This window comes from Ischnura elegans, chromosome 11 (genome assembly GCF_921293095.1).
Source record: "Ischnura elegans chromosome 11, ioIscEleg1.1, whole genome shotgun sequence".
Classification (NCBI taxonomy): domain Eukaryota; kingdom Metazoa; phylum Arthropoda; class Insecta; order Odonata; family Coenagrionidae; genus Ischnura; species Ischnura elegans.
The window spans coordinates 50,649,882-50,676,835 of NC_060256.1; the positions used below are offsets into that span (position 1 = coordinate 50,649,882).

Genomic DNA, 26,954 nt, shown 5'->3' on the forward strand with positions numbered 1-26,954 from the left:
GGCATTGTCATGTCAGGTACATAGGTAACTTTTTCACCTTAATTTTCATAAAAATTCTTTAAATATGAATTGGCATTCCTATTTTTACTGTAGATTATATAAATATGACCACTTTTAATATTAAATGTACATACATATGTCTTTCATCTGAATTTTGATCCAAAAAGAGAAGTCATTAATATTGTTTCACTGCTGACTTCCCAGTGATTTTATTGCCTACTGTAGGAGACCAAAACCAAAGTCTCAGTCAATGGCATAAAATGACATTGATTTCTTTTCTTTTTAATAATTTTTTCGTATTAAAACTGTAAAATAGTTTGTGTCATTTATTTTTCATATTCAACTTTGTATTTAAAAGCAGTTTCAATGACCTTATGGGTAGTGTATTACTTTTAATGAGTAGCTCTTAGCAGTGCTGTAGTTGGGGAAAAAATTTAGGCAGTACTCACTGAAATTTACCAACAACTGAACGTGTATTATACATCTGGCCGCGACTGAAATGTCAAACTCAAACTCTTATATTAGTTCCAAGCTGTGCTGCGAGATAACTCTGAACAAGTAAATACATAATCATTTCCCATTTTTCTTTCTGAAATCCATTGGACAATTTACAATAGGGCTATTTTTTACACATTTAAAAAGGTAGTTTAATCAGTATGCTTATAACGAGTTTGGATTTTAGGGGGTACGCCGTACTGGCCCGTACCGGCCCAACTACAGCACCGGCTCTTAGTGAGTTATCATATAAGTTGCAGTTTTATCTATGAGAAATTTTCAAATACCCTTTAAATTGTCCCAGTTATACCTTTCCTTTTGTTTTAATTAGAGAAGCACTGTATCTTGTGCAGATGTAATGGGTGGGCTAGTGCATTCTGTCATTGGGCTGATTTGTCTTGTCTCTCATGTTCAGTTATTTCTTTCTTTTTCCTCCACGGCGCCTTGTTTTTATACAGAGCTGCCTTTCCACTTGGGTGAGTAAACATTGGATATTTGTTTGAGACATTTAATGATGTTGCATTGTTTCTTTTGGACCATGCAGCTCTTTCTGGTATCTTTCTCGTAATTTGTATTAGGGGTGTTTCTCTGTGCATGAAGCCGTTGAATGGACCTTGTATTCAGTTATTGGCTCTAGTTTGTCAATTTCTGTAATGTGTACTATTTTCTGTATAGGTTCTACATATATGCATGGATTAGAATTTTTGGAGTATAATAGTTGCATGGCTCTTCGGGTTTCCTGGGGTTTATGTTATGAATGTTTACATCTTATTGGTAGAAATGGGCTGTGTTGAAAAAAGTTCTGGGATTTGTTTTCAGTTTCTTTATTTAAATTTTACTTAATCAGCAAAATTAAATGCCTTAAAGTATTTCCATCTTTTAAAGTTTGATAGGGATTTATGGCAAGTTAGTCTTTCGGCATATACCAATGTGTCTGACTAAAGTAGGAGTGAGGTTATTGTATGAAACCCTAGTGTTAGGACAGCGCTTACATTTTAAAAAATAATCCAATTTAAGATTTTGTGGTCTCAGAATGTATGAAACGGTGAGAAAAATTTAGAAAAAAAGCACCAGGTTTGTGTGACGATGAATAGCCTTGCCTAGTTATACTTGGGACATAAGAATATGTTATGAAATCAGGGTTGTGTCCATGAAATAGAAATAATGAAGCTAACTAAGTGTAATTCTTTTAGTTTCCATTATTTTTATCAGATTTTAATGGTATAATATGTATCATATTTTTGTCACAAAGACATTTATATTCTGATCGTTACCAACATTTGTTTTATGGCAGCTTTGCCTTTAGAAGATATGTGGAAATTCGCACTTTCAAACACAATTTTCATTGAGTTTAGAATTGGAAGCCCATTTTTTTCTTATTGACAGTCATTGAAGGGTAATTTTACAGTGTATTTTGAAGTTTCCATGACAGTGACATTACTTTTGCATCTTGGAGGAACCCCCGTGAAATACCTAGGTGTTTGTTGCTGGTGACTCGATTAATTTTATTCCTTTACTCCCAATGTTTGCGTATTCCAATCCTGCTTTTTGTTTTGTTTGTACATGGTTGCGCAGTGATAGTGCATGGGTGAATTTGTTTTGAACTTTTCAAATATTTTATGAACTGCCTTTTAGATATCCCTTTTGTCCCATTTGGAATTTTTTTCTTTTGGGTAAATATGTAAACTTAGGTGGCATAGTTACTATTTTCATTCTCTTGGAACCAAATATTCTTTCTTCATCATAAGGATGACAACTTCTGCTATATAAGGTGCGTTTGGCTTGCTTGGTTATTGTATCCATGGAGTTGGTTTCTGTGAAAATGCCGCTTATTTCCATTTTGAGTAGTGTTTGAGCTACAATATTTACTATGTACACCTAGGCCAATGTCTGATGCCTTAATTCTTAAAAATGCAGGGATAAATTCATTGCTCAGGAAACCTTTTAATTGTGAGGCTTGCTACTAAGTGGAGCATTTCCATTTAGTTGACCTATAATCGTTGTCTGAGAGGAAGTACCGTATAAGCGCGTGTAAGAGGTGCACCTTTTTTCCCAGAAATTGCAGCCGAAAATGGGGGTGCGCCTCTTACACAAACTTCTTATCTTCCCCCCTCCCCTTCACTGGTCGCAAGCCCAAGGGGAACTGAGTGGCCTTGGTTTTCAGCGTGAGCCAGTCATCAGTCATCAGATGGGCCAAATTTTGAGATATACGTGTTGTTAGAACTTGGCCATTGATATACTATCTGTCCTGAGTATTGTCCCGGCTTTTGCTCTCAAAATCTCCGAAGAAAAGTACCTAAGGGGGTCTTATATTTGAGTGCAAGTGACTTGATTGACTAATTAGGCTACCTGAACATCTCATTGCTAATACACAAGTACAAATAATGGTGAGGTGGGCAAAACCATTGCTATGCTACTGTTTTTGAATGTTACTTAAGACTTTTTCATTATTAATTAAAAACCATAGTCTACTTCTGTTATGTTCAGTTTGCAACCCATCCATTTTTGTGTTAATTGAAGACTTCAATGCACACAAGTTGTGGTCATAATGATTATTTTGTTTCCGTAAAAAGAAATGCTACTAGTAAAGTACTTATGAAACTTTTGGCACCACCAAATTTTAGAATTAATTCAGCTACTAGTCATATGTAGAAGTGTCGAAATTTTAATGCATGTGGGTGACCTCATCATCTGGTGATAAAAAAGGGAAATTATTGAATGGCTGTCGATTCTAAGTTCACGTCAGTTGTGGAATGTGTTAGTCGTAATTTGTAAAAAGATGGAAACAGAATTGCAAATGCCTCCCTTTAGTAGCAGCTTTACCAGGTGAAAATTTCTTTTTTATAATTGCATGGAAAGTAATTTAAAAAAGAGTTTATGCGATGGTCCCACAATTGCACACATATCCTATGACAGTGTACATAATGCACATTGGCCCTTTCTAAATGACTCCACTGGCCTTATTTGAAATTGTTTTCATCACAACTACGTATATTTATTTGCACACTTGCAGCTTTCTAACTGTTCATTTTATTTCAATAATCTGTAAGTGGATCATTAGGCATTCCCCTTCAGTATGAATTGCCTGAAGTTGAGTTGTCCATATCTAGTACCTATGTATCTACACTGCTGAAAATTCTTAGTTTTTCACAAACTAGCTACTGTTTGGTTTTGATATTTCCTTCCCTTGCATTTTGCTTATTCTATGTATGTATTAGGTGTTTGCCTTTAGTTCTTCAGCATATTCAGTTATTTTTTCTGCTTTTTGTGCTGAATGTTTCTGTCAACTTTTAAAACTGATTTACCATTTATGCATATCTATTTGCATTATATTCTCTCATCCAGAAGGGTTTGGTGTTAAAGTTTGTTGAAAATGACAAATAAGCAGGATAGCTGTTTGGTTGTCTTTGGAAGCACTGCTATAAAAAAACATTCATCACTGATGCAGTGAATACCAACTGTTATGTGATTTACAGTGGATATACATTGTTCTTTTAAAAATTACACCATTAAATTGTCGCTGAATATTTTATATTGATTTTATTGTCCATCAGGTTAACCATTGATGACTTAATTTGCATTGTTTTCATAGTTATTTATTCTAATTGGCTTCTCTAAAAAGAGAACATTTTATTCAAATATACTGCATCACTTTTTGCAGGTTGAAAATTCTTTACTTTTCTGTATTCTCCTAATTTTGGTGTATCTTTGTTGTCTCCTTGAATTTTTATAAATGTAAATTTTGTCAATCAATGTGTGTATCATCTTCTCTTTGGATATTTTGTCTCTAATCATGTAATGATGCATCAAATATGCATGAACTAATATTGTCATATATTTTTGGTTTGGTTATACATTGGGCTGTGCAAGCAGGGATATTTTAAAAGTAGACCGAGAATATGAAAGAAAATCTTGAATCTCAAATGAGATATGAGTGAGACTGTCTGATCGCTTTTATTTATCAATAATTGATATTCTTTCCATGCCAAAATTTCTCCATTTGTTATTGGCATATGAGAAAATTTCACCAATTAAAAATTTGTCAATTTGGATGAATGGAGTGAACCTTAGAAGTGAAAAATCGTGAAATTTTCACACAAATGTGAGGGACTGAATATGTATTACATTACTTTATTGCATTATAACGTAAGGCAGGGGCACAGCTAGGAATTAAGACTAGGGGGGTTTTAGGTGCATAACACTGGGGTGTCTGAGGGTGTAGAATACCCACCAGGGTAAGCAGGAGTTGTGGGGGCCCTCCCCTAGAAAAATTTTCATATAAATGGTTCAAAATGATGACTTTTGTAGCCTTCTGAGGGATATTTTATTAATATTTACACCATTCTATAAGTAATATTAATCCAATTAAGTGAAATGGATTAAACTTCAAAATTTCTTTGAGCTCTGGAGGGGGTTTTATCCCAAAACCTCCCTTCGCAGTACCACTGACGATAGGCCCTATAAAATTATGCCCACGTCGATTCAAATTACGATGTAGATCCGGAACCATACTATCTGGAGACTCCATTTTTGAGCATGTTGGGACTGCAATTAAGAGGGATTCTAGCAATGATTTTATCTCAGTTGAATCTTGAAAGTTCAAGGCTTGCACAGCCCTACTTATATTAGTGTAAATATACCTTTCATGGTAATTATATTGATATATTTCTTTGACATGTAGAACTTTGGTTGTACATTTATGGTTGTTTAAATTAATTTAAGCATGAAACCAATTCTGTGTTTTTGTTTTCATTTTCCATTTTTGCTTTTTGCAAAATATAAAATCACACTCATGATAATAGTTGAAGGAGATTTTTTCCAATAATTCTTTTGATAATGTCTCAATAAGCCAATTTTGGCTCAGATTATTATGATTAGTGTCTGAGTGTGGTGGTTCTTGCAATAGGGTGGTTTCCTAATATATTATTTTATTGCCTAAATCAAAATATTATTACTCCTGAAGTGCATATTTCACACTTTTAGATTTTTAAATGACGATACCTATTTTTCGTGATTAAAAGAAAAGCGAAAAATTTGTCCCGTGTGACGTCATTCTGGTTCCGCCTGCCACCTTGGTGCGAGGCTATGAGCGCCGCTACGATGCAGGCTGCTAGCAGGTAGTGCTTGGCTAAAATAAGGATTATTAAACAAAGTAAACTTTCTGACCTTCGGCAATTTTAATAAGTGATTATTAAGAAATGTTTCCCTGAGCTCTGTGCCTCATGCATGCATTGGTAATCGCAGACGATGTAAAACTGCTGACTACTCGTGTAGCATCTAGGTCCCTTTGACATCATGTGGAGTGGCATCGCATGGGCACCAATCTGGCTTTTTTCAAATGCGGTTAAAATTGACAATTAACATTCATGTAAACTGGCATTACTAAAACCAAATAATTTGTATATAATAATATATTAATGGAATCCCAATCAATGTCTTTCGTTTTCTTTGGTGAAGGAAACTACCCTATTTAATGCATGCTCCAATACACTCTGAAAGATTGACAATAATGAGGGAAACTGATGGTTGCTGTGATGTGACACAATCAAAGTGTTTGCAACAATACCAACTTCACTCTTTTGTTGACAGTGCATAAGGCTCATCGGGAAGAGGTTGACTGTGCCTTAGCGACTCTGGAGCGTGTATTCGTTTTGGTCCCTGAACTGGTGGGTAAAAGATGGCAGTGTCACAGCCTCACACGAATCATGCACAAAATCTTGCATCCTGGGAATTCATGGAAGCTTCGCCGCGATGCCACAAGGTACCCTTTAGCTTTTTGCTGAAATTAAAATGTACTTAAAAGTCTTTTTACTGTTATGTGTAGATCTATAGCTAAAAATATGTATGTATGTATCTCAAAGATATATTTCTATCTGGCAATGTTTAAACTCTGGTTACCTTGAAGGACCTTTTTCTAAATTTTGAGTTAGAAAGTGGGGTCTTTGTTCGAACGCCCATAAAAAAACGGAGGCAAATTAAGGAGGGTCGGCATTATCATTTTTGTATGCCATTTTAATGCAGGTTGGAATTCAAAAGTCAGGCATTGGCTGTTATTTACATGTCTCCAAAGTTTCAAGCATAGCACACACTCATGCATTATGCACGGAATACCTGCAGAACCTTGAATACTGTCATTCATATTCTTGAAATCATTGGAAATTTAAAATTTTTCAGTAAACCAAAGCAAAATTTATAGCATTTCACTCTAGTGTATTACCCAAATGAAATAACTCCAAAATTTTTTTAAAGGATCATTTAAAATTCATGCATAATTCTTGAGCATTTAGGGTGTACAGCATTAACAAGCCCTATGTTACTTGGCATATTAAATACCTCTGGTCTCATCGTTTCTGGATTTTTTATTGTCTGGATTTGAACTGTCAATGGTAATGTTTGGTTTTGTTCCCTAAGGCTCTTCCTGCTCTGGTACCAAGCACTGGGCGAGAGGGCCCCAGAATCCTTGCATAACATGTTCGCCACGCTTGTGCCTGGGTTTCCTGCTGGCAGTTCTTCAGGGCGGCCATCCTCCCAACCTGCAAGCGGGAATGCAGACTCCACACGAAATGGTAAGTTGCTTCTTTGCATATTTGTTGTCCATGGCAGTTTAGAAGGAGCAACAGAGAAATACAGTAGACTCTCGTTAATACGAACAACGTTATTACGAAGTTCTCGTTATTACGAAGCAAATCGTTGGTCCCGACAAAAGGCCTATGTAAGCTATAGAAAAAGAAATTTTATTACGAAATTTTTGTTTTTACAAAATTACGAACCTCAGTCCCGGTCCCGGCGGTTACAAAATGAGCTTCATTACTAAGTCCCACGCATAAGCAATGGCATTTAGGTGGATACTCATTGTGCAAAGTTTTAATAATCACGCCACATTTAAGTTCTCCTCATGTACTGTGATCAAGAGCATCAATTATGGTTATTTCTTCACCATAAATGCAACGTCATATAATAAGCTTCATTCCTGGGGAATCATGGTGACCGACTCATTACAGCTCGTAAATTTGATGCACAGTTAGTCCTCTTCCTACGCACATTTGATTTACGAACTTTCACAGATACCAGCATGCAAAAATTTCAAATTTCGAATTTGGCGCCTTTTGATTTAGCCATTACTATGCGGAGCTGTGTAGAGGAAATCGCACTCATGGCATAATCTGAACAAGGTATCATTGAATCCAGTGTGAAGTTAGGAACTGTTCAGTGTTTCGCACGTTCTTCCTTGCCGCGGAGAGCAAATTTTTTTGGCTCCAGCTGCGTTGAATGCCCAGCTAGATCAATTCGTCTCAGTCGTTAATTAGTGCACAATTGTATGCAGTGTTGCATTCTGCAGGATAACCGTACTCCTCGATGCCTTGCATACAGTCCAGCTGGCGAGAGTTGCCTGATGGCGGCACAATAGGAGGTGCGGATAACCCTGCGCAAGCACGGTTTACAGTCAATCGCTGTCTCCCAAACGCACCTCACACCATTGCAAACACCACTCATACAACGTTGTCAAAGCACCGACTTAAGCCTGATCCACCAAAATTCACCATATATTTCCCTTTCTTTGAATCACCAAAACAAATGATTCTTCCTCTGAGTCCGTCACGCTCGTTGTCTCTTTCGGCTCCTTTCTTCATGGAGCTCTTTGTAGACGTTTCCCTTTCTTACCTGGCAACTCTGTCCGACCTAGACCATTCTGCCTGTCATAGGACAACTCTCGGCGGCCGGACCATAGGCTTATCAACTTAGGAACAAGGTCTTGGAACGCATCTAGTTCGTTTATCGAACTTACTGTATTCGGAAAGATATCAACCCTGATTTCGTCATGCTGCATTCTTCTGTTGAGAAATTGAAACGAATTTACCTGTTTATATATATTTCCGCATAATTTAACCGTGTTTATCATGTACGTTTATTTTACGATTCCTAAAGGAAACATTCATACAAACTTCGTTATTACGAACGTCTGGTTTTTCGGTCCCTTGAACTTCGTAATAACGAGAGTCTACTGTAGTCATTTGATATCCATAAAAATTCTAAAATGTACCATTTCATTAGTAGGTACTGATGATGACAAATTTTGACTTTGAAGTGGGCTATATTTCTTGTTATTTTATTGATATTATTTAACCCTTAAACAGCGGAGTTTTTTTTCGGAGTTTTATTTTGTTTTTCCGTTAAAAACTGCTTAATTACCTCCCAAGGATTCAGATAAACACTTAGTTTTAAAATTCTGTCGATTCGTTCTTGCTAGAGGGGGTGTGCCCATATGGGCACGCTAGCCGTTCCGGCCACCGGTCTGCATTCTGCAGAAGAATCGCTCGAACCATCATAATTCTTATTTTTACTGCGTGATACGCCATATATTTTCGCATTTACCTTTAATACTTCTTTTATTTGGCATTTGAAGTAATTTCAAATCATTATACTATATTTTTTCGGTTTAAACATTTTTTGGCTGTCCAAAGATCTTAGCAGTATAAAACTCAGATTTGAAAACAGTTATTGAATAAAAAAACACGTTATCGATGAGTTTATTTACAAAATTAGTCCTATATTGGTAGAGTCTTTGAATAATATATATTGGGTTTTCAATTGCCGAGTATGATAGTTAGAATTTCATTGAAGGCAAAGACCTGGGCACTTAGCCTGAGTCTGAGCGCGCGCGGGAAGAATATTCTTCATAAGAACATCGGCGTCTAATGAAATGGGACAAATTGGTTATCCCTGCCATCATACCTCATGTCATCAGACTTTCTATGATTAGTTGCACTTGAGAGAGAATATTAAATACGGCCACCAGGTCTGGGAAAGGTACATCTTCGTTACAAAAACACTTGTGCAATCTCTCGCCTAAAGGTTTACTGCGGTATATTTGAACCAGAATTTTCCATATAGATCCAAGCATTTACGATGACGGCATCAAGGAAATAGCTTCATGTGGACCATCACCATTTTTACCTCTGATAACATTCCTGTACCTGTTGATATTTTGATCCGTGAGGTCAGTTCCGCCTATCTAAACATTGTAGCTAGAGACCACTGCTGGCTGCCTAACTTGTACCATTTTTGAGGTAACACGCGGGAATCTCGTGACCTTTTTGAGTGGGTGTACACATTGGCAAGGTGACTTGACAGTCACTACCGAAAAGTCATTCTATCTAACAACAACAATATTTCCTTTTTTCCCCCGTGCGAAAGCATGGGAGCAGCGGGGCTGCTTAGATAGCTGTTTTTTCGACCTTTGAGTATGTATCTTTTTTCTCAGAACTATTCCAGTACCCTCACACCCTTGAGATTTTAACTGACTTATAAGAGGAAAGCTAGTAAACCAATTGTCAAAATAAACGGAAAAGATTTATCGCTTGCTCTAGTAAATTGTCCAACATGATAAGCAAATACGAAGAGCATTTACCTACGAATTTATGGTAGTTATTTTTTTCTTCAGCACTTAGTCCCTGCTATATGCTGAATTTCACCAAGTAATCTTGAGGAGCATTCAAGCACATTTTAAAGCCGAAACTTATAGGTTCACCCCGTATGAACTGTTTGCAGCAATGATTGCCAAAATATTTTATCATGGATTCATCAAGTTTTAGCTTTCTCATCCACCCTTCCACCATGCCCTTGATTGTTGGGTATGTATACCAGTGGTAGAAAATAGCCGTATCATTCTTCATACTAGATAGTTGAGCAAAGTATAACGCAAGCACCATGAATAAAAGTGTTGAATAGTGTAAAATGTATTTTTTGTACTAAAAATTAATGGAAATATTACAAAAAATACAGCAAAAAATATTGAAGTCGTTAAAATCGAGTGACATAAGAAAAAAGTGAAAGATTGACAGCAACTTAGCGTTTTACATCGAAATTATTTGATAACAGACCCAATAATGACGGTTGAAGTGAAGGACACCAGCCAAAAAAGACACCCCCGGCTACCGGCTAGCGTGCCCATATGGGATCACCCAAAAATAAATTCAAATTCCTTGTTTCATACGAAAGATATCACAATGCTGGCAAAAGAAACTGAAGTTGACAACATTCATTATGAGGATAAGATTAAATACTTAGCCGAGTGTAAAAAATAAAAAGGAAAAAAATCACATTTACTGAAGACACTTCGCCATTTTTCCTCTTTTGCCTCCTCAAACAGAGTGAGTAAGAATATCTATCATGCCACAGTCAACTGTTGGCATAAATGCTGGCCGTAAGCACACGAACCGAATAAAGTGATACATTGTAATCATTTTTGGCGAAAACAGCATGCTCTATAATGTTTAGGTCGGAATTTATACGAAATTATTTAGACCACTGCAGCTGTGCCCATATGGGCACGCTAGCCGTTCAAGGGTTAAAGAGATAAAGTAAAAAAAAAGTTGTGCATGCCTTGTCACTGCTTTTTAAGTCATTTCATATTGTCAACTGTATGTCAAATGTATGTAAGCTCAAAATTGTGGTAGATAATCTCAGTGCTTGTTAATATTAAGTAAAGCTGTAATTATGCTATAATCAAGATAAGAAGATTAATTTTACTATATTATTGGGTTGTAAATTGCTTTGTTTTGGGAAACAGGAAAATAAATGGTATGGCACATGTACCATGGGCCAAAAATGGAATTTGTCAGTTACACTTGTAGGAAATTTTTGATTTCCTCTGATACTCTAGCTTATTCTAATCCCATCCCCAAGAAGACTGAAATTTGGACACCATAATGTCATATATGTACGTACTCTTAACTGGATGGATCCAGGATTTATTTCGGATTTAGATCTAGAGAGCATCCTTGATATTAGCTGTTGAATCTTCAGGTGTTTTTGGATCCAAATGCATTTTTAATTGCCTGCTATAAAACAAAGTAGTTGTTCAAGGTTCAATTGGGTACATATAATCAAAGGAATGCAATTTTGACTCTCAAAAAATAAGATCATGGACAGAGAAAGATTCACGGATTCAGAAAAGGGGTTTCACGGCTTTCACGAATCCTCCAAATTTTAATGTCAGCCACGTTCCATTTTCCCTCAAATTCTTATCGTTTATTTCTCCAGAGTTTGGCATTGAAACTGGGAAACCTTTGCAGGAATAAGATTTCTAACGTTATTTAACCTTATTAATCATGGAAACAAAAATTTATCAATTTAGCAAACGAATCACGATGTCGTATCCCGCTCGTCTTCGAACGAGATATTAGCGACAATACCAGTGTCTCTCGAATGGAAGGATCTAGTGCTGGATATAAAAGGAGTCACTCTGAATAAAAAAAGCAGTGACTTGATTCCCTTTACGAATAAACAAATATGTCCCCAGCCTCCTGGCCGATCCAGCTCAGCCAGTCGCCACGCCACAACTCAGCCACGGGCCAAGCTAGGCATACCCTTTTAATCTTCCCCAAGGGAAGGTCCAAAAAAACCCTCTTATCCACCCCTAGACCGACATCTGCCAATCACAAGCGGGTCATCTCGTAGACTTGCACTTCGGACTAGCATGCCTAAGTGCCGGCTCACGCGTAGCAATGGCTGCTGGATGCTACAATGAGTTCCTATGTTAGACCGCACCCTAAAAGCTGTAGGAAGTTTTTTTTTTCCCTCACGAGCCAGCCCAAAAATGGGGGTGTGTGAGATACACGAGGATGCGGCTTACACGAGAGAATACGGTACCTTCCATCCCTATCTCTACTGTGGAGACATTGTGGGGCTCTCATTGCAGTGGTTCTTTCCACTCCTCCTCCCTCCTGAGGTGACCAGGGCAATAAGTCTGCCTATAACTTGGTCCTGGCCTTCAAAAGTGTATCCTTATATAGCCCACCCTGAGCTCCCGAACCAATGCTAAAATAATGGCAAGCTTACGACAAGTTATTTTTTTTGTGATGATTTTTTGTAATTTTTAGCAATCTCAGATTGTAAGCAGACTGCAATGTTAGTGGTGCTCACTTTGTGGAATTTCATTTATTGTAACAGTAACTTTTACTATCAACTATGCTCAAAGAAAAACTTGCACAATTCGGTTTTCAATACTGGAGCATCATCATCAGGTGCTGTATTTCAAATGAGGTTTTTCTTTTGTCTACACTGTCATAAAATAATAATTTTAAGCAGACTGCTTCGATTTGGCATATTATTTTGTTTTTTGAATTTTGGCTGAAATATGTTACATCCCTGGTGTCACTTAATTTTACATCATAATATGTATTGCTATATTTTTCTATAAAATTCCTCTAAATGCCACTTTGGCATTGGCATAAAGTCAGGGTAAAATTTCAGACTTAAAATTAGGGAAAAGCCAGGGAAATTGAAAAAGGGAAAGTTTGTATGAACTCTATTGTTTATTTTTCAGCATGTCCGGTGACTGCCGTGGAGATCCACCCACTGCTTCCACCCCAGGGTGGAGAGAAACAGCCCGATGACCCCACTCGATTCTTCCTTGACATGTTGCTCGAGTACATAGTCTCAGAGGTTGGTTGCAAAAGTTTCATACCTTAGGGCTGGTCTACAATTAGACATTAGCTGTAAGAAAGATACTCAATGCACTGCAGGAACAAGTGACTTTGTACGCAGTCACGTGCATGGGTGCAAAGTTAAATACACCAAAGGATGAAGTTCGCCATGAAAAAGTATTTGACTTAGCCAGGATTCGAACCCTGGTCTCCCGATTGCCGGTCAGGCATGCTTACCAGTTACACCACCAAGCCATTTTCTCAGAGCGAACTTCAGGATGGGTTTTACCGAACAAGATGTTGACTTGTGGTTGAGTGTGGACTTGTGAAGGCCTTTGGAGTATTTAAGATACTCATTTTTCATCCTTATGGCTTACAGCTTACATCCAGCCAATCAATGTGTCTTGAGCGTAACTTCTGTCAGTTTAAACTATGTGAATCCTTTTTCCAAGATAATTTATCTCAAAATAACTGGAGAGAGTCTATGTATTTGTATAAGTGTGTCTCACCAAATCAATATTTGAGCATAGTTACTTCTAGTTGTTCTAAAATCAATGTTTTTTTTCCATTACGTGGAACTGAAAATTCTTCTTCCATCGACAGGTCACAAAGATTGAGTGGGAGGACAAAGCCAGCCAGCAGCCAAAGTGCTTAAGTTTCCTCTTGGAGAGGTTCAAGCAGTATTATTTACCTCACATCTTTCCCAAGTTCTCACATTCTAGTACGCTTTACAAACCCACATTAGGTAAGAAGGTTTAATTTCATATTACTTTTCATTTTCATGGCAAAAGTTATGGACATAGTCCTCAATTCTCTTAACATTAAAGCCTAATTTACAATTGATATCAACTTGAACTTCAGACTGGAATACTTGGGTTTTTATGGATGGGTTTATGGTTTTCAGCTTTTAAATTAGGGCTTTTGGATATTCTGCATTACTGATAGCTCCCATCGCTCCACTGCTGAAGAGGGCCGTGTGTGTATTTCAATCTGAATTATCTACCTCTTAAGTAGAGAGGAGGAAATTATGAACCTGGCAGAATGCCCAAAAGCTCTAATACCATATGTATATTTATTTATTTATACGTTTGGCCAAGAGTATAATTTATGGGCAAACTTATTATACACAAATGATGTAAATATAAATATGGATATTAACAGTCATATATGTGATATAATATCAATTGCATTATATTCAGTAATTGCAGTCCATTGCCAATGTGACATGGAGTTTTCAAAATTTGTTTCTTTCTTGAAGAATATCAAGTTCATTGAAATATTTATTATTTTTATCACCTATTCAGTTTAATGGTGCTAGTAAAACAAATACTTGGGACTCAAACGTTGCAAACAAAAATGTATCCCCTTCAGTAAAAACTAGCACTCACAAATATAAGCGGTGTCAAAAAGGCACATGATGTTTTTAACTTCCTTTCTCTTTTCCAAACTTCGATTGCATGGAGTAGAATGCCCCAAAGCCCTAATACCATACACATGATGGCAAACCTTTTTGCCGGTTTAAGTTTATTAATTGTTTTTTTTTGTCTCTTAGATCTTCCAGAACTTCGACAAGTGTCTCAGGGTCGAGTGGATGCTGATGGGAAGAGGCGTCAGGATCCATTGGTTCCATGTCGTGTTGCATTGGTCAAGTGGGTTGCCAATTACACACATGTACTTAAGAAGGATGCTCCTCCTCAGAGCAATTCACATTCGGCAAGAAGGTGTGCAAACTTAGTACTATCATTTTATTTTAACAGAGCTCCCACCTTACTGTGAAAACCTTAAACCCCCGAATAAGGCATGAATTTAGTCTACTGTGAAAAAACCTGGAAATAGCCGTGAATTTTGTCACAAAACCTTAAAAATCTCTCAAACATGATACAGTGGAACTTGGTTAGTACGTTCCTCCTTAGTACGTTTTCCTCCTTAGTACGACGATTTCTCTCGGTCCTGGTACCATCCGAACAAAATACAGGTAAAAGTATTTGGTTAGTACGTTCGAAAAAATTGCTCTTTCCTGGTTAGTACGCTCAATTGCTTGCCGTGACGCAACCCGCAATTTGTTCTCTAGTATCTTCTTAAAGGTCGTAAACCTCTGAATTCATGATTTAATTTATTATTACTAGCCATTAACATTTTTGCATTCATTTCACATCTCTTTCTTCGACCGTGATTTATCCAAATACATTTCTCAATTCGTATGACGTGATGAATAAATAAAATGCGGCCATTTATCAGGAATGTCTGACTGCAAAACTGCAGCCAATGAGAAGCCCCAATTTTCCCCACCCCGAGCTCCTCAGCTTCTGATTGCCTCTGGAGTGCCCACTGCGCACAAATTTCGCGAGTGGGCAATTATTGCTATTGCACGAGTTATCATGATGAAGAAATGAGTCTTATCCAATTCCCACTTTATCTAAAGCAGTACTGCACGTACTCTTATGAACTCGACGTCAATGCTACGGAGTACGTGTGTATTTGACTACTGCGCTACTGCTGTGGGAGCAGACTATGCTCTTGATCTCCATGCGAAGCTTAGCTTAAAATACTTGATCTCGGCACGAAAGCAGACGACATTATGCAAATTTTCAAAGTAAATTTCAACTGTATAATATAAAATCTTCTTGTATTTACGTCGTAATCTTATAACCTTGCGTGCAATTAATCGATATATCGATCGATGTAGCAATCGATATGGTTTTATTTCAGAAGCGATTGTGTACGGCTGTTGCCATAATTTAAGGTTAATATAATTTTGTCCAATTTTTATGATGTTTAAAAACTACCAGTTGGCATACTCAGGGTTGTTGTTATATTTTCCGAGTATACTGTGAGAAAGAAGAAATGACTTAGCTTTACTTGTCCTCTTTCTGTAAATATATATAGGATAAATCACGGGAGATAGACGCCGTTTTCATGTAATTGTCTTCGGGAAATCTATGAAACGTTATGATTTTTATTCACATGGTAGTTTTTCAATGTAGCGCTCATTTTCTTGATTTTAAAGGTGAAAAGAGTTCAGGAAGGCGATCCTACGAGAACTACCGATAGTAATTGTAATTATGACGACTTTTCCAAAGATTGCAATTACCCAGACTGCTATTTTTTTACTTTCCTCGTTAGCACGTTTTCCTGGTTAGTACGTTCATTTTTTGTGGTCCCTTCAGAAACGTACTAAACAAGTTCCACTGTAGTAGAACTACGATTGACAGATCAAAAGAAAAATCGATATTTCGATCATGTTTCAAGGTCTAGTCACGGGCAGGCACTGTCCACGCATTTATCTGCACACGTGTATTTATTAAAGCTTAATTTAATATATTATTTAATATTACATTATTATTAAAGCTTAATTATTGGTCCGTGTGCCACAATGATGCATTGACCTCAAGCCTGTGGTTGGACGACCGGTAGCTGCTGCAGTGTTCGTTCACCCTGGCAAAAATTCAGACACTTCTTCACTTCCCTGCCACCCTGCTCCCTCCATTTTCCCACTCACAACTTTTAGCCAGACCTGAATTTTACCTACAATAGGTGACGTCATGAGAGATAGCACTTTCATTGCTGCATTTGCATTCATGGCATCTGTTGCATTTGTTAATTTTTAGTTAACTTGCAGCCGACGATTGTTACTTGATCAATATTTCTGCCTAAAATGCCTTATCTATTGACCATGAATTTTACGAAATTTAGACTGTGAAAACCTGGAAAAAAACGTGAATTTTACAGTTTATTTAGAGTGGGAGAAATGTTAAATATGTGTAAGCTGTGTCTCAGTAGAATGTTTCATGGAGCTTGCATGCTTCAGCCGTGTTTGTGAGACTGTTCACTTGTTTCTGTGTTCACCCAAAGCCCGTCCAAGTAAGAAGTTGTCAGCCAGAGCATCTAGCCTGTGGCATAAGCAGGTGGAAGCCATCAGAGCTGGCTTGATGAATACGTGAGTGCTGAAGTTGGGTGGAACTTGGAATTATTTACTAAAAATGAGATGTATGCTGTTGAAAAGCATATTATTTAATTAATTGTTATGTGGTCAGTGAAGTAACTGAATGAAGTTAAATAAGGCAACAGAAACATATACAGACCCAACGTGAGCACTTGATCAACCAATTTTACGAAGTAATTAGCACAAAAATCTTCTTTCCAAATATTTTCTTTCATATTTTTGATTATCAACTGCCTGGATTCTCTGATACTTAACCTTTTCCCTACTATACACGTATATATACGTGTGGACGTTTCCTGACCCGGGAGACGACGGGCGTATATTTACGTGTGACAATTTCCTGGCCAGGACAACGAAAGCCGTATATATAAGTTTTCTAGCTCTTCCCCTTTTAGGGCGGTCGCGGGTTTACGTCGTCTTTGTCTCGGGACCCAACCCTACGGGGTTTAGGATTTACCCTCTGAATCCGGGAGCAGGTACCCGGACCCCTTGCCTTTTATTACCCCTCTTAGCGGTAAGGGACAGCGGTTGTACAATTGTTTATCCAGTCAGTTTTCGAAATAAATATTAGTTTTAAGGTTTTCGCAGCGATTAGATGCACTATTATAATTCATTTTCGGGGGTACGTCTGCGTGCTTAATATTTAACTCAACGTTTCGTTCCACTTACTTACGTTCCCAGTAAGTGGAACGAAACGTTGAGTTAAATATTAAGCACGCAGACGTACACCCGAAAATGAATTATAATAGTGAAATAAATATTAGTTCACTTCTCATAAAAAATAAACTAAGAAATGAATTATTTGTCTTTTGAGCTGCGTTTAAAATTTTCAAACGAAATTCTACGGTAAATATTAACTTATATCTCGAATTATGTATAAGCATCAACATGAAAATCGTTCCTGCATTAAATGCGTTAATGTAGATCTTAGAACTTCCTTTAAAATTTGACAATGCTCAGAAAAAAATGAGGAATTCAATTCAAAGTCTGCAATATACGTGCAAGCAACAATTAATTAACAACAAAAAGCATTTGCTAAATACGTATAAGCAATACATAAGTTGACCGCAAACCAATGCAGCGGGTATGGTCGTAAACCTGGAAAGGAGGGAGCACAACTACTCTCGGAGTCCGAGATAATGCGGAGTCCCAGTGGGAAGGGGTCGAAAAAGGTTCAGCGAGACCCTTCTTAACCAATGTCCTCCAAAAATGTTCCATATCACGAGGAAGAAGAGTTTCATGGGGCTCAGTACAGCAGTCATGCTAAGACGAAAACTCCGCCGTCTCGAAAGGGTTAAGAAATGTTGCCGCAGGAAATTATCATACTGCAACGCACACACGTCGCGAGAATGAATTGACGAGAAATAGGTGGTTAGGAGTGAAACAAATAACAAACAATATGGTTGATTTCCAACAGTATTAATACATTTAATAACCAAGGTAAGCTTTAGGAGCACAATACATAAAATACTAAATTGCCTGAGGTTAATGTACTCTTGCCGTTGGGAAGATGCCGGGCACGAGGAGTTCTTTCCTTGTCTGAGGTCAGTAGCAGAGAGAGCTGGCCCGCTCGCTTACTGGATAGCGGCCGCGCTCGAAGCAGGCATGAGAGGGGAGGTGAAGGCAGAGGAGGGGAAACAGGTTTCACGCTAACGTTTCACCTTACAATTGGAAAGTGGCGGAAAGTAATTGAACTTCACACATGGCGTAAAGAGGCCGACACCATTGGTGAATTCACTATAAATTGTGAACACTTCACAGGACGCGAGGATCAGTGGCACGCGTGGATCAGGCAGGCACGACGTACTCTGGCGCTTTCGCGAGAGTGGTACTTAGGCGCTCGCGAATCGTCTCCTCGTGATGAAGTCTCAGAGGGATTAAGTCTCAGAGGGGTTAAGTCTCAGAGGGGTTAAGTCTCAGAGGGATTGAGTCTCAGAGGGATTGAGATCTCGGAGGGATTGAGAAAGTGCCCATTATGGCACAATACCTCATAGTGTTATTAGTTAGATGATCCTATGCATGTACATGTGTAATATTCTCATAGTGAAGCACACTAATTTGACGAAAGAATTATTTTCTTTTGATAACAAAGCTATTTCAGTGCTAACTTAAGAATTGGAAAGAAAAATATTGAAACTTACCCTTTCCTAATTACAAACTCTCCATTGTAAAAAATATTAGCTCTCTGAACTTATTATATAAAAAAATAGTTAAAAATATTAGCTCTCGGAAGCTCTTTGAACTTTTAATTGACAAATTTATCTGTTATTAATTTATTATTGCTACTGGTGAATCCGTAGCTATTGTATGACCAACTGCAATGTTGTACCTGCATTTTGTCTGATTTCATGGACTTATTTCAAGCCTTAACCACTGTTTCTGTATCCAATTTATTTTTTGTTAGTAATTTTTTTGCTGTATGTTTGTAAACCATGCTTGAAAATTCTATTTCTTCAATGGATGTGATTCGGGATGGAATGGAAATGAAAATGATATACATTAAAACCTCTATGTAGTGAACCTCTTTACATCGTAAACCTCCATACATCATGCCACCCCTATGGTCCTGTCTGATTTACATGTAAATTTATAGGCAAACCTCTTTATCTCGTAAAACATCCACTTATCATACCAAGGAGGTACCCCCGAGACGGCCTAACTACCTCTGCCAATCGTACCGAGGCAACTAGAGACCATTAATGCAGCCGCGATTACGTACATGGAATGAAATTTTCAGCGATAAATGTTTCACCCTTATTTTTTCTCTTATAAACCTTTAATAAGCTGTAATTTTCACGTTAGTCATTAATTGTGGCCTTTTTCCATACGAGAGCATACCTAACAGTAAATAAAAAAAAAGGTATCCAACTATCCGAATCATTTTAAGTGACTGTTGAATTAAGAGAGATCACATTATTTACTCTCGAATCATGTTAAAAAAATCATGCAATAGCACTCACTTTCTGTAATTATTAAATAAAAAGTATATGTTCACTAATGCATGCATATTTGTGTAAACATATAGATATAATGATTTATAAGACAGTAGTGCCTTTCATTTCCAAAGGATATGAAAAAAATGGTGCCTATCACTGAAACCTCTCTATAGTGAACCTCCATACATCAAATTGCCTAAATTTTGGCCCCTCCATTACGATGTAAAGAGGTTTTACTGTAATTATCATTATTCTTGTTATGAATTACTTCCCTTTCCAGCACGACCCCAGGGGAGGATACGGACCACTCGCCAGACACTGAGCTGAGGCGAGTGAGCGTGAGTCAGGTTGGCTCGGGTACCCCTGCTGCCAGCAGCCCCCCTCACGAAGCACACCCGACTAACAACAGCACCCCCCTAGACGCTTCCAATCGTCTCGGGAATCGTCTCAACGTTGAAAACCATTCTCAGCAAGCAAGGTAATGTGCTGCAGTGCAACCTTGATAAAACAAGACCCCACGGTGCTCAAATAAATACTCGCTATAGCGAATTGTCGCTTTACCGGAGGTGGAGCAAATAATAGCCAATAAACCTATGGGCAAAACTTATATAAGAACAGGATTGTTGTGGAGACAGAGACACTTCTATCCGATAAACTTAAGCATAAATCCAGATGAAAGGCGATGTTTTTATTGCATCAATATATTTCCTTACCTTAATCAAAAACTAGCCATTCAATTTATGCTGTGCTAAATAAAAATCATGCAAAGCATTGCTTTGTCAACATTATTCCAATGCACAACCGGCAAAGCCACTTTTATATATACTTAGTGCATTTTAGTGATCATTCTATTATCTATTATATGTTATTAATATTTATCCATACATGTATTTTTTCTTTTATTTTGTCATATATTAAGTCACATTCTGTGACATCGATGTTTAATGTAAATATTCATACATATTGTTTGTAATATTTTTGACTCTCATTATCTTTATAATTATGTATGTTCCCAAGAGACACGCTTGTCCTGGAATAATAAATTTCATTTTCTATTCTATTCTTATTTGGAAGTAAACTATCCCCTAGGTGTGCGTGATTCTCTGCTTTTATTTCACACCTTGATCGGTCGGATTGGAATAAAACTTGATTGCTGTTTCAGTGTGGAGGATCCGAGTGCAGTTGGTGCCCGTGTTGTGAGTCAAGTGCTCTACGGAAGCCGGAAGAACATTGATTTTGTCCATGAAATATATCGCCAGGCCTTCCTTCTAAACTTCACTCACTCACCTGCCATTAGAAGAGCTATTGCTGTCTACAAAGACTGGATACAAATGAATGTAAGCTGAGAGTCATCACTGTATATTTAGTATTCAGCTAGTTTCCCCATATATTGGAGGCAATTGTTTCCTGAAAACGTCCTTTATTAGCCAATGTGTGGCTCAAATAAGTGCATTTGTTGCTGAGGCAACATCTTCTCTTTCAATTAAAAACTTGTTGCTTTTTTCAGTGTTTGTTTGCCAGTGTAAAATCTGCCTTTATGAGAATAGTGCAGAGGAGAGCCAAGTATACTTTTATGTATTCTGAGTATGACCAGTATGTATCACCAGGAGAACTTGGAGCTTTTTCGTGGGTTCAAAGAAACCATTACTCGCAAATTAACTTTGGTGTATTAAGATGACAAATCCTGCATATGTGAGGTCTTGAAATTTTAAATGGTTTAACTTCAGAGATCAATTGATGCTTTCTGCAGGCTTCTGCAGTGGTATGACATTGATAGCAATTGTACATCTTTACTCAAGCACTAGAATTATTAGTTGAATACTCATGTGATTACTTGATTACTCATATGATAACTGTAGTATTCTCTTGATTGGCAGGCATTTGAATAATCATTCGAGTATTGCATTGATTGCAATTCATACCGAGACAAATTCCGTATCAACCTACTTCTTGGGCTCCTCAGTGAGCAAGTACCATTAAATGATCTCTTTAGACTTGTGCAAAGATAATAATATAATGTTTTATTGGTTAAAAGTATTCAAAAGATACACAGACCCTATTAGAAAAAAACAATTGAACATATATATGCAAGAAAAGTTACAAACAATCACAGTCTATAAGCTGCATATTAGAATACAATATCAAAAGTTTTATGCGTAAAATATTCACCAACAAAATGCAATGCATGTTAGGCTAGCCATGAGTGAATCATGCTCTTGAATCAGTCAAGGTGATTAAATAGTCTGATACCTAAGTAAGGGAGGGAAGGTTGGCTTTTATTTAATCTGCATTGGTTAAGGGATAGAGATTATTATTTATTGTGCTGTAGTTGTTAGTTGCACATCTTGTAGGAAAGAGATGAAGGCAAGAGTTGAAACTTCTCGCGCTATGCATGTATTTTATGCGACTATGTGGGGACCATAACTTAAATTTTTACACATGAATTTACTCCCAGAATTTTAAGTCTTTAATTGGTGGTTGTTCCTTCAAGGTTGCTGAGCTGCCTCCCTTTATGCAGGAGCCGAGTGACAAGGAAGAGTCCGGTTCAACAACGGGGGAGAACAATAGCCAGGTATTGTACCCATAATAAGGAAATGTGAAAATTAAATTTAAAATATTTCTCATACTAATTCAGAAACAGCCTATGCATCACCACAATAATACATTAGAAAGTGTGACCCAGGTTTTATCAGTTACCATAATTCTCAGATTTTTAGTTCCCACAGAATATTGTCCCCCTCCCTCCAAATTTTCGAGGCTAGACTTATGGAAAAAATTCTGCAAAGCAAGCCTTCAAGCGTAGGTGCTATACATGTTTTGTGTTCATGATGTCTAACTGAATGAATGTATCATTATATTAACAAAAATAGTGCCTGACATGATAATTGATGGTTTTAAATGCTTTCTCATTCATCAAGTTCTTTTGAAATTAATGCTCCCATTATTTTATATCCATTTCCATTTCTCTTTCGACTAAACCCACATCTGTCGAGTTCTACATGGTGAGAGAGGTGCATCTAGGTCTACGTACACACTCTGCTACTGATGTTATGCTAGAAATTTGATTAATGTATCCAAAATGAAATGTTTGTGCAAAAGTTAGGGAATTTAATGTGTGTTATTGGTTCCGAGGCATTTTTCAAAATTAGGAGTAATTACGGCATGTATATACTTAAAGTGCTAATGAAATTCTTCTCAACACACATTGCAATTAATTGCCTGATGTTATAAAAAAATTAACAATTTTAATTTTTTATTTTTCTATTCTTTCAGAATCATCAGCCTAGTATTACTGTACTGCATTCCAGTAATGATCCATCTGAAGATAATTTGTCCATTCGTGCTGGATCTCAGGTATGTCCAATTATAGGGCTTCATTGTATGCAATGGATTTTCAGTTACTTTTAAATCAGTGGTCGAGGAAAGGTAATTTTTGAAAGTTTGATACTAAGGAGAAATTCAGTGTGCAAGTATTCTAAGCCCCTGGTATTGTTGACATCTCCTCAGATTCTTTAGGTGTGTTTATTTCTATTTGTAGGTTATATTTTGCTTTTTAATAGTAGAGTGGTGGCTTAGGTCCTTAATGATATACAATTATTTAATGAAGAAGCATCATGATGCCCTTGTGTACACAATGAAATAATGGCACAGCTTAAAATTTTTTTTATGGTGCAGTGTTGAATTCCTTTGAAGGGGATTAATTAATTTGCCTTTACAATATTTTTAGAATATGTAGCAATAACATTGGCAAATAATTTTTTCCTTAAAATAGTGGAAGGAGAGGTTTTTGAAGATGTTTAAGGTCAAATTTTATTATCAGTAGTCTAGGGTTCAAAAATTCATGCAACCAGGTCACATTGGATTATATTTTGAAGCTCAGCTTATTGTCATTTTCAGCAATACCTCATTAAATCTTGTGGATATTAGTACGTCTACAGTTGGACATGCCCAAATTACTTGAAATTTACCAATTTTAGTGTCGTGTCACAGACACGTAGCCAGCAATTTGCTTCTTGGGGTATTTGGGTAATATACTGATTGCCCATACTGGTATTTTTTCAGTTTCCACACATTGGAAAATCAAACAATTGGAGGAGGAGATTTTCAAAATCAAACTATAGCTTAGGATAGTCTCTCCTCTTCAGATTTGTACTCATGTCATATGAATATGCTCTATAATAAGTTTTTCCGTGGTTTTATTTCAGTGTGTTCTTCAAGTGTTTGTGACACACGCTGCTAATGTATTCCTTCTCGAAGTGAGTCCCGATTACCCCCTTCTCCTTGAAGAGCAAGTGGACATTTGCAAGCGAGTCCTTAACATTTACCGCTACATGGTCATGCATACGAGAATGGAATCGGCTACATGGTGGGTACACAAAATCTCATGTGTTATTTAACTACTTTTCTACCTCGTGTATTAAATATTTTTCAAGATGATATCTTAAGAGACATTTGGATTGATGAAAGCACACAGGCTGAATTTGAGGAATCCTGATTCTAGCCTGCAATTAGGCCATAAGTTTTGCCTGTCTTGATGGCATGCACCTAGTCCAGCATACTGATAGGGCAGCAATAGTAGTATTATGAAAACTAGCTTTAACTTTATATTTTGATTTTAAATTTATTTAGAAATATAATATACTTGGTAAATGTATTAGTTTCATATAGCAAAATTATTCTATATTTTATGTTCTGATATTCTGGCACAATATATAAATTAGATAAATATTTAAATAAATATATGAAACAGGTATATGTAGCCCATGGGGATGATATTTTTTGAAAATTGAATGAATCCTAAAAAATTAGAGAGGTAGTTAATGGAATCACAATTACATGCGATATAAAGTGAAAATTTTGGGTGTTACAATTTAACCTAAGGTTATATTGGTTATGTATTATAATCCCTTTCAGTGCTGCCATCTTTAAAGTGGTACTCCCAAAGAATTCCAGGGATTTTGTGACTAATTTTTATAATTTTAATCAGAATTTTATAATTATGTCAATATAAATGTGATGCAGCTCTTCTTTTTATTCTCACTTCTTATACTTATGTTATTGTTGAAAATGTTTACTTAGGCTTTTATATCTTCCGTACAATTTGGGAATAATAATTAATTTCAATATTCATTGAAAAAAACTCGCAGTGCGATAGATAGGTCCTTGGCAGTCTTTGCACATACCCCTCAGGCAGATAGATCGGCCAGCTGACACTCAAAGGGTTGAAATGTGTGCTGTATGAGTTTGAAATCAGTGCTATCGACTAGTTTTCTTGTTTCCCAATGGCATTTGCATAGTATGATCTTCTGTTATGATTTGTCACTCAGATATTGGAACTCTTTCAGTGATGTATTGACATAAGGTTGTCTTTGTGATCCCTTTATACATATTAAAAATCAGATGCCTTGGAGCATGTGAACAATAAGCTTCCTCACATGAAATCATGAATAAATTATCCTGTCCCTTGGGACATAGCAGGGTTCAATGAGCAAGAAGCCATTGGTGTTATTTTTAATTGATTTAATAAAACAATAATAATAAGTACAGGAGCTTTTAGACAAGACTCCGGCACACTTACAATGCTGGCCTGAAGGGCTGGGTTGGTCAGGTCGGCCATTGGTCTGCACTGGGTAGCGGTGGCACGGGCAAGCCAATCCTGAGGGGATACTTGGTCTTACTGGTTGGTCGTCAGTCTCCACGTGGTAATGGTGACACAGGCGAACAGATCCGGTTGACTCTAAGTCTAAGGCCCTGATGGGGTGTTGCTAACCGAGGGATTTGCAGGGTTTTTATATCCTGATAATTGGCACTGGTCACCCCTTCTGACAGTGGATCGGCCGTCACCGATGTAACAGAGTATGTCCCTCGCAACATTTTATCTAAAATTGTCCTCAGATGGGTCGGATGCCGATGCGGCAACAATGTCCTCATGGCATCCTGTTGGAGGAATAAATAATGCGGCCATAACAACAGAAATAGCTAAATTGCTTATCAATATTGTTGCTTGCAATTGTTTAATCCTTAAGTAGTCAGGTAATGTAGAATCATAGGCTTTCCTGGCGAGCCAGTTGCAGTAATTCTTCTCTAGTTCTTCACTGGGTCAGGTTTTCCAACTGGCAATTTGTCAATGCTTAACTCTCATATCATTATCAGTGGTCATATTGCCCACTAATCTGCCCTGATGACATTGTTGGCTATGGAAAATCTGACCAGATGAAGTACCCCGAGAAGAATTTCTGTTGTCAGGTAATAGTTTTAAACTTTAAAATTTGATGTTCGATTTTTTTATCTCTTGCTGCTTATTGTTTTAGCTTTTTTTCAGCATTAGGAATAACTTTTTTAATCTTTTCAGGGAGCAACTCCTCCTGGTTCTTCTCCAAATAACGTCGCTCATCCTGAGCAAGACTCCTCCCTCCCGCAAAGAAGAGACCTTAGGTGGTAAACTTGCTCCTGCAATATTTCAGGTAAGTTATTTCTCTAAATTTGAGTTGGAATGAATTCCGTTGGGGTATTCCAGCATATACGAGGTGGGGAACCAAAAATAACGGGACGGATATCGCTTCATGTGTCGCTCTTATATTTTGAATTTCTCCCACTAGATGGGTGTTATTTCATCATATCTGTGTCAGTATGCGAAACGGCGTGGATATAGGCGGTTGTAGCAAGCCCCTATGACAGTTTAAATTCAAACAGTTTTTTGGCCTCTTCCATTTTTGTAATATTGAGAATACCGTGTAGCGTTGAAATTTTGCTCTCTGCTCGGTAAAATTGAGTCGGACAGTTAATATGTTATCTACAGCTTATAAAGAACACACTTTAAAAAGGACTCAAGGGCACAAGTGATGTTTGCGATTCAAAGACGGCAACATACTGATCGAAGACATTCAATGCCTGGACCAGCCTTCCAGGTCTAGAACTGGTGAAAATGTGGAAAAAACTCTTACCCATGTGTATGACGATAAGGGGCTTACTATTGATAGGCTCGCTAAACAATCTGGTCATTTGTGGAGTCCCTTACATCAAATTTTAGCGGAAGATTAGCAATTGAGATTAATCGCAAGGTGCCGGTTGTTGCCCCCTGATCAAAAGTGGCACGTGTTGCTGATTGCTGCGACTTAAGTTTTTGGTAATAAATTGCATGATACTGCTTCC

At 37.3% G+C, this 26,954-nt stretch overlaps 1 protein-coding gene across 3 annotated transcripts in view; it reads left to right on the forward strand.

Moving 5' to 3' along the window:
• LOC124167736 (probable Rho GTPase-activating protein CG5521) overlaps positions 1–26,954 on the forward strand; it is an 85,818-nt gene that overhangs the window by 8,466 nt on the left and 50,398 nt on the right. For 2 of the 3 annotated variants that reach the window (XM_046545746.1, XM_046545749.1), the window contains exons 3-14: positions 954–971; positions 6,085–6,256; positions 6,907–7,061; positions 12,824–12,942; positions 13,527–13,668; positions 14,476–14,644; positions 20,083–20,280; positions 20,965–21,139; positions 22,294–22,374; positions 23,076–23,156; positions 24,008–24,168; positions 26,155–26,266. In XM_046545746.1, coding sequence (XP_046401702.1) covers positions 954–971; positions 6,085–6,256; positions 6,907–7,061; positions 12,824–12,942; positions 13,527–13,668; positions 14,476–14,644; positions 20,083–20,280; positions 20,965–21,139; positions 22,294–22,374; positions 23,076–23,156; positions 24,008–24,168; positions 26,155–26,266 — 1,583 coding nt within the window. The remainder of the gene's footprint in view (positions 1–953; positions 972–6,084; positions 6,257–6,906; positions 7,062–12,823; positions 12,943–13,526; positions 13,669–14,475; positions 14,645–20,082; positions 20,281–20,964; positions 21,140–22,293; positions 22,375–23,075; positions 23,157–24,007; positions 24,169–26,154; positions 26,267–26,954) is intronic. The other variant, XM_046545747.1, reaches the window with a different exon arrangement.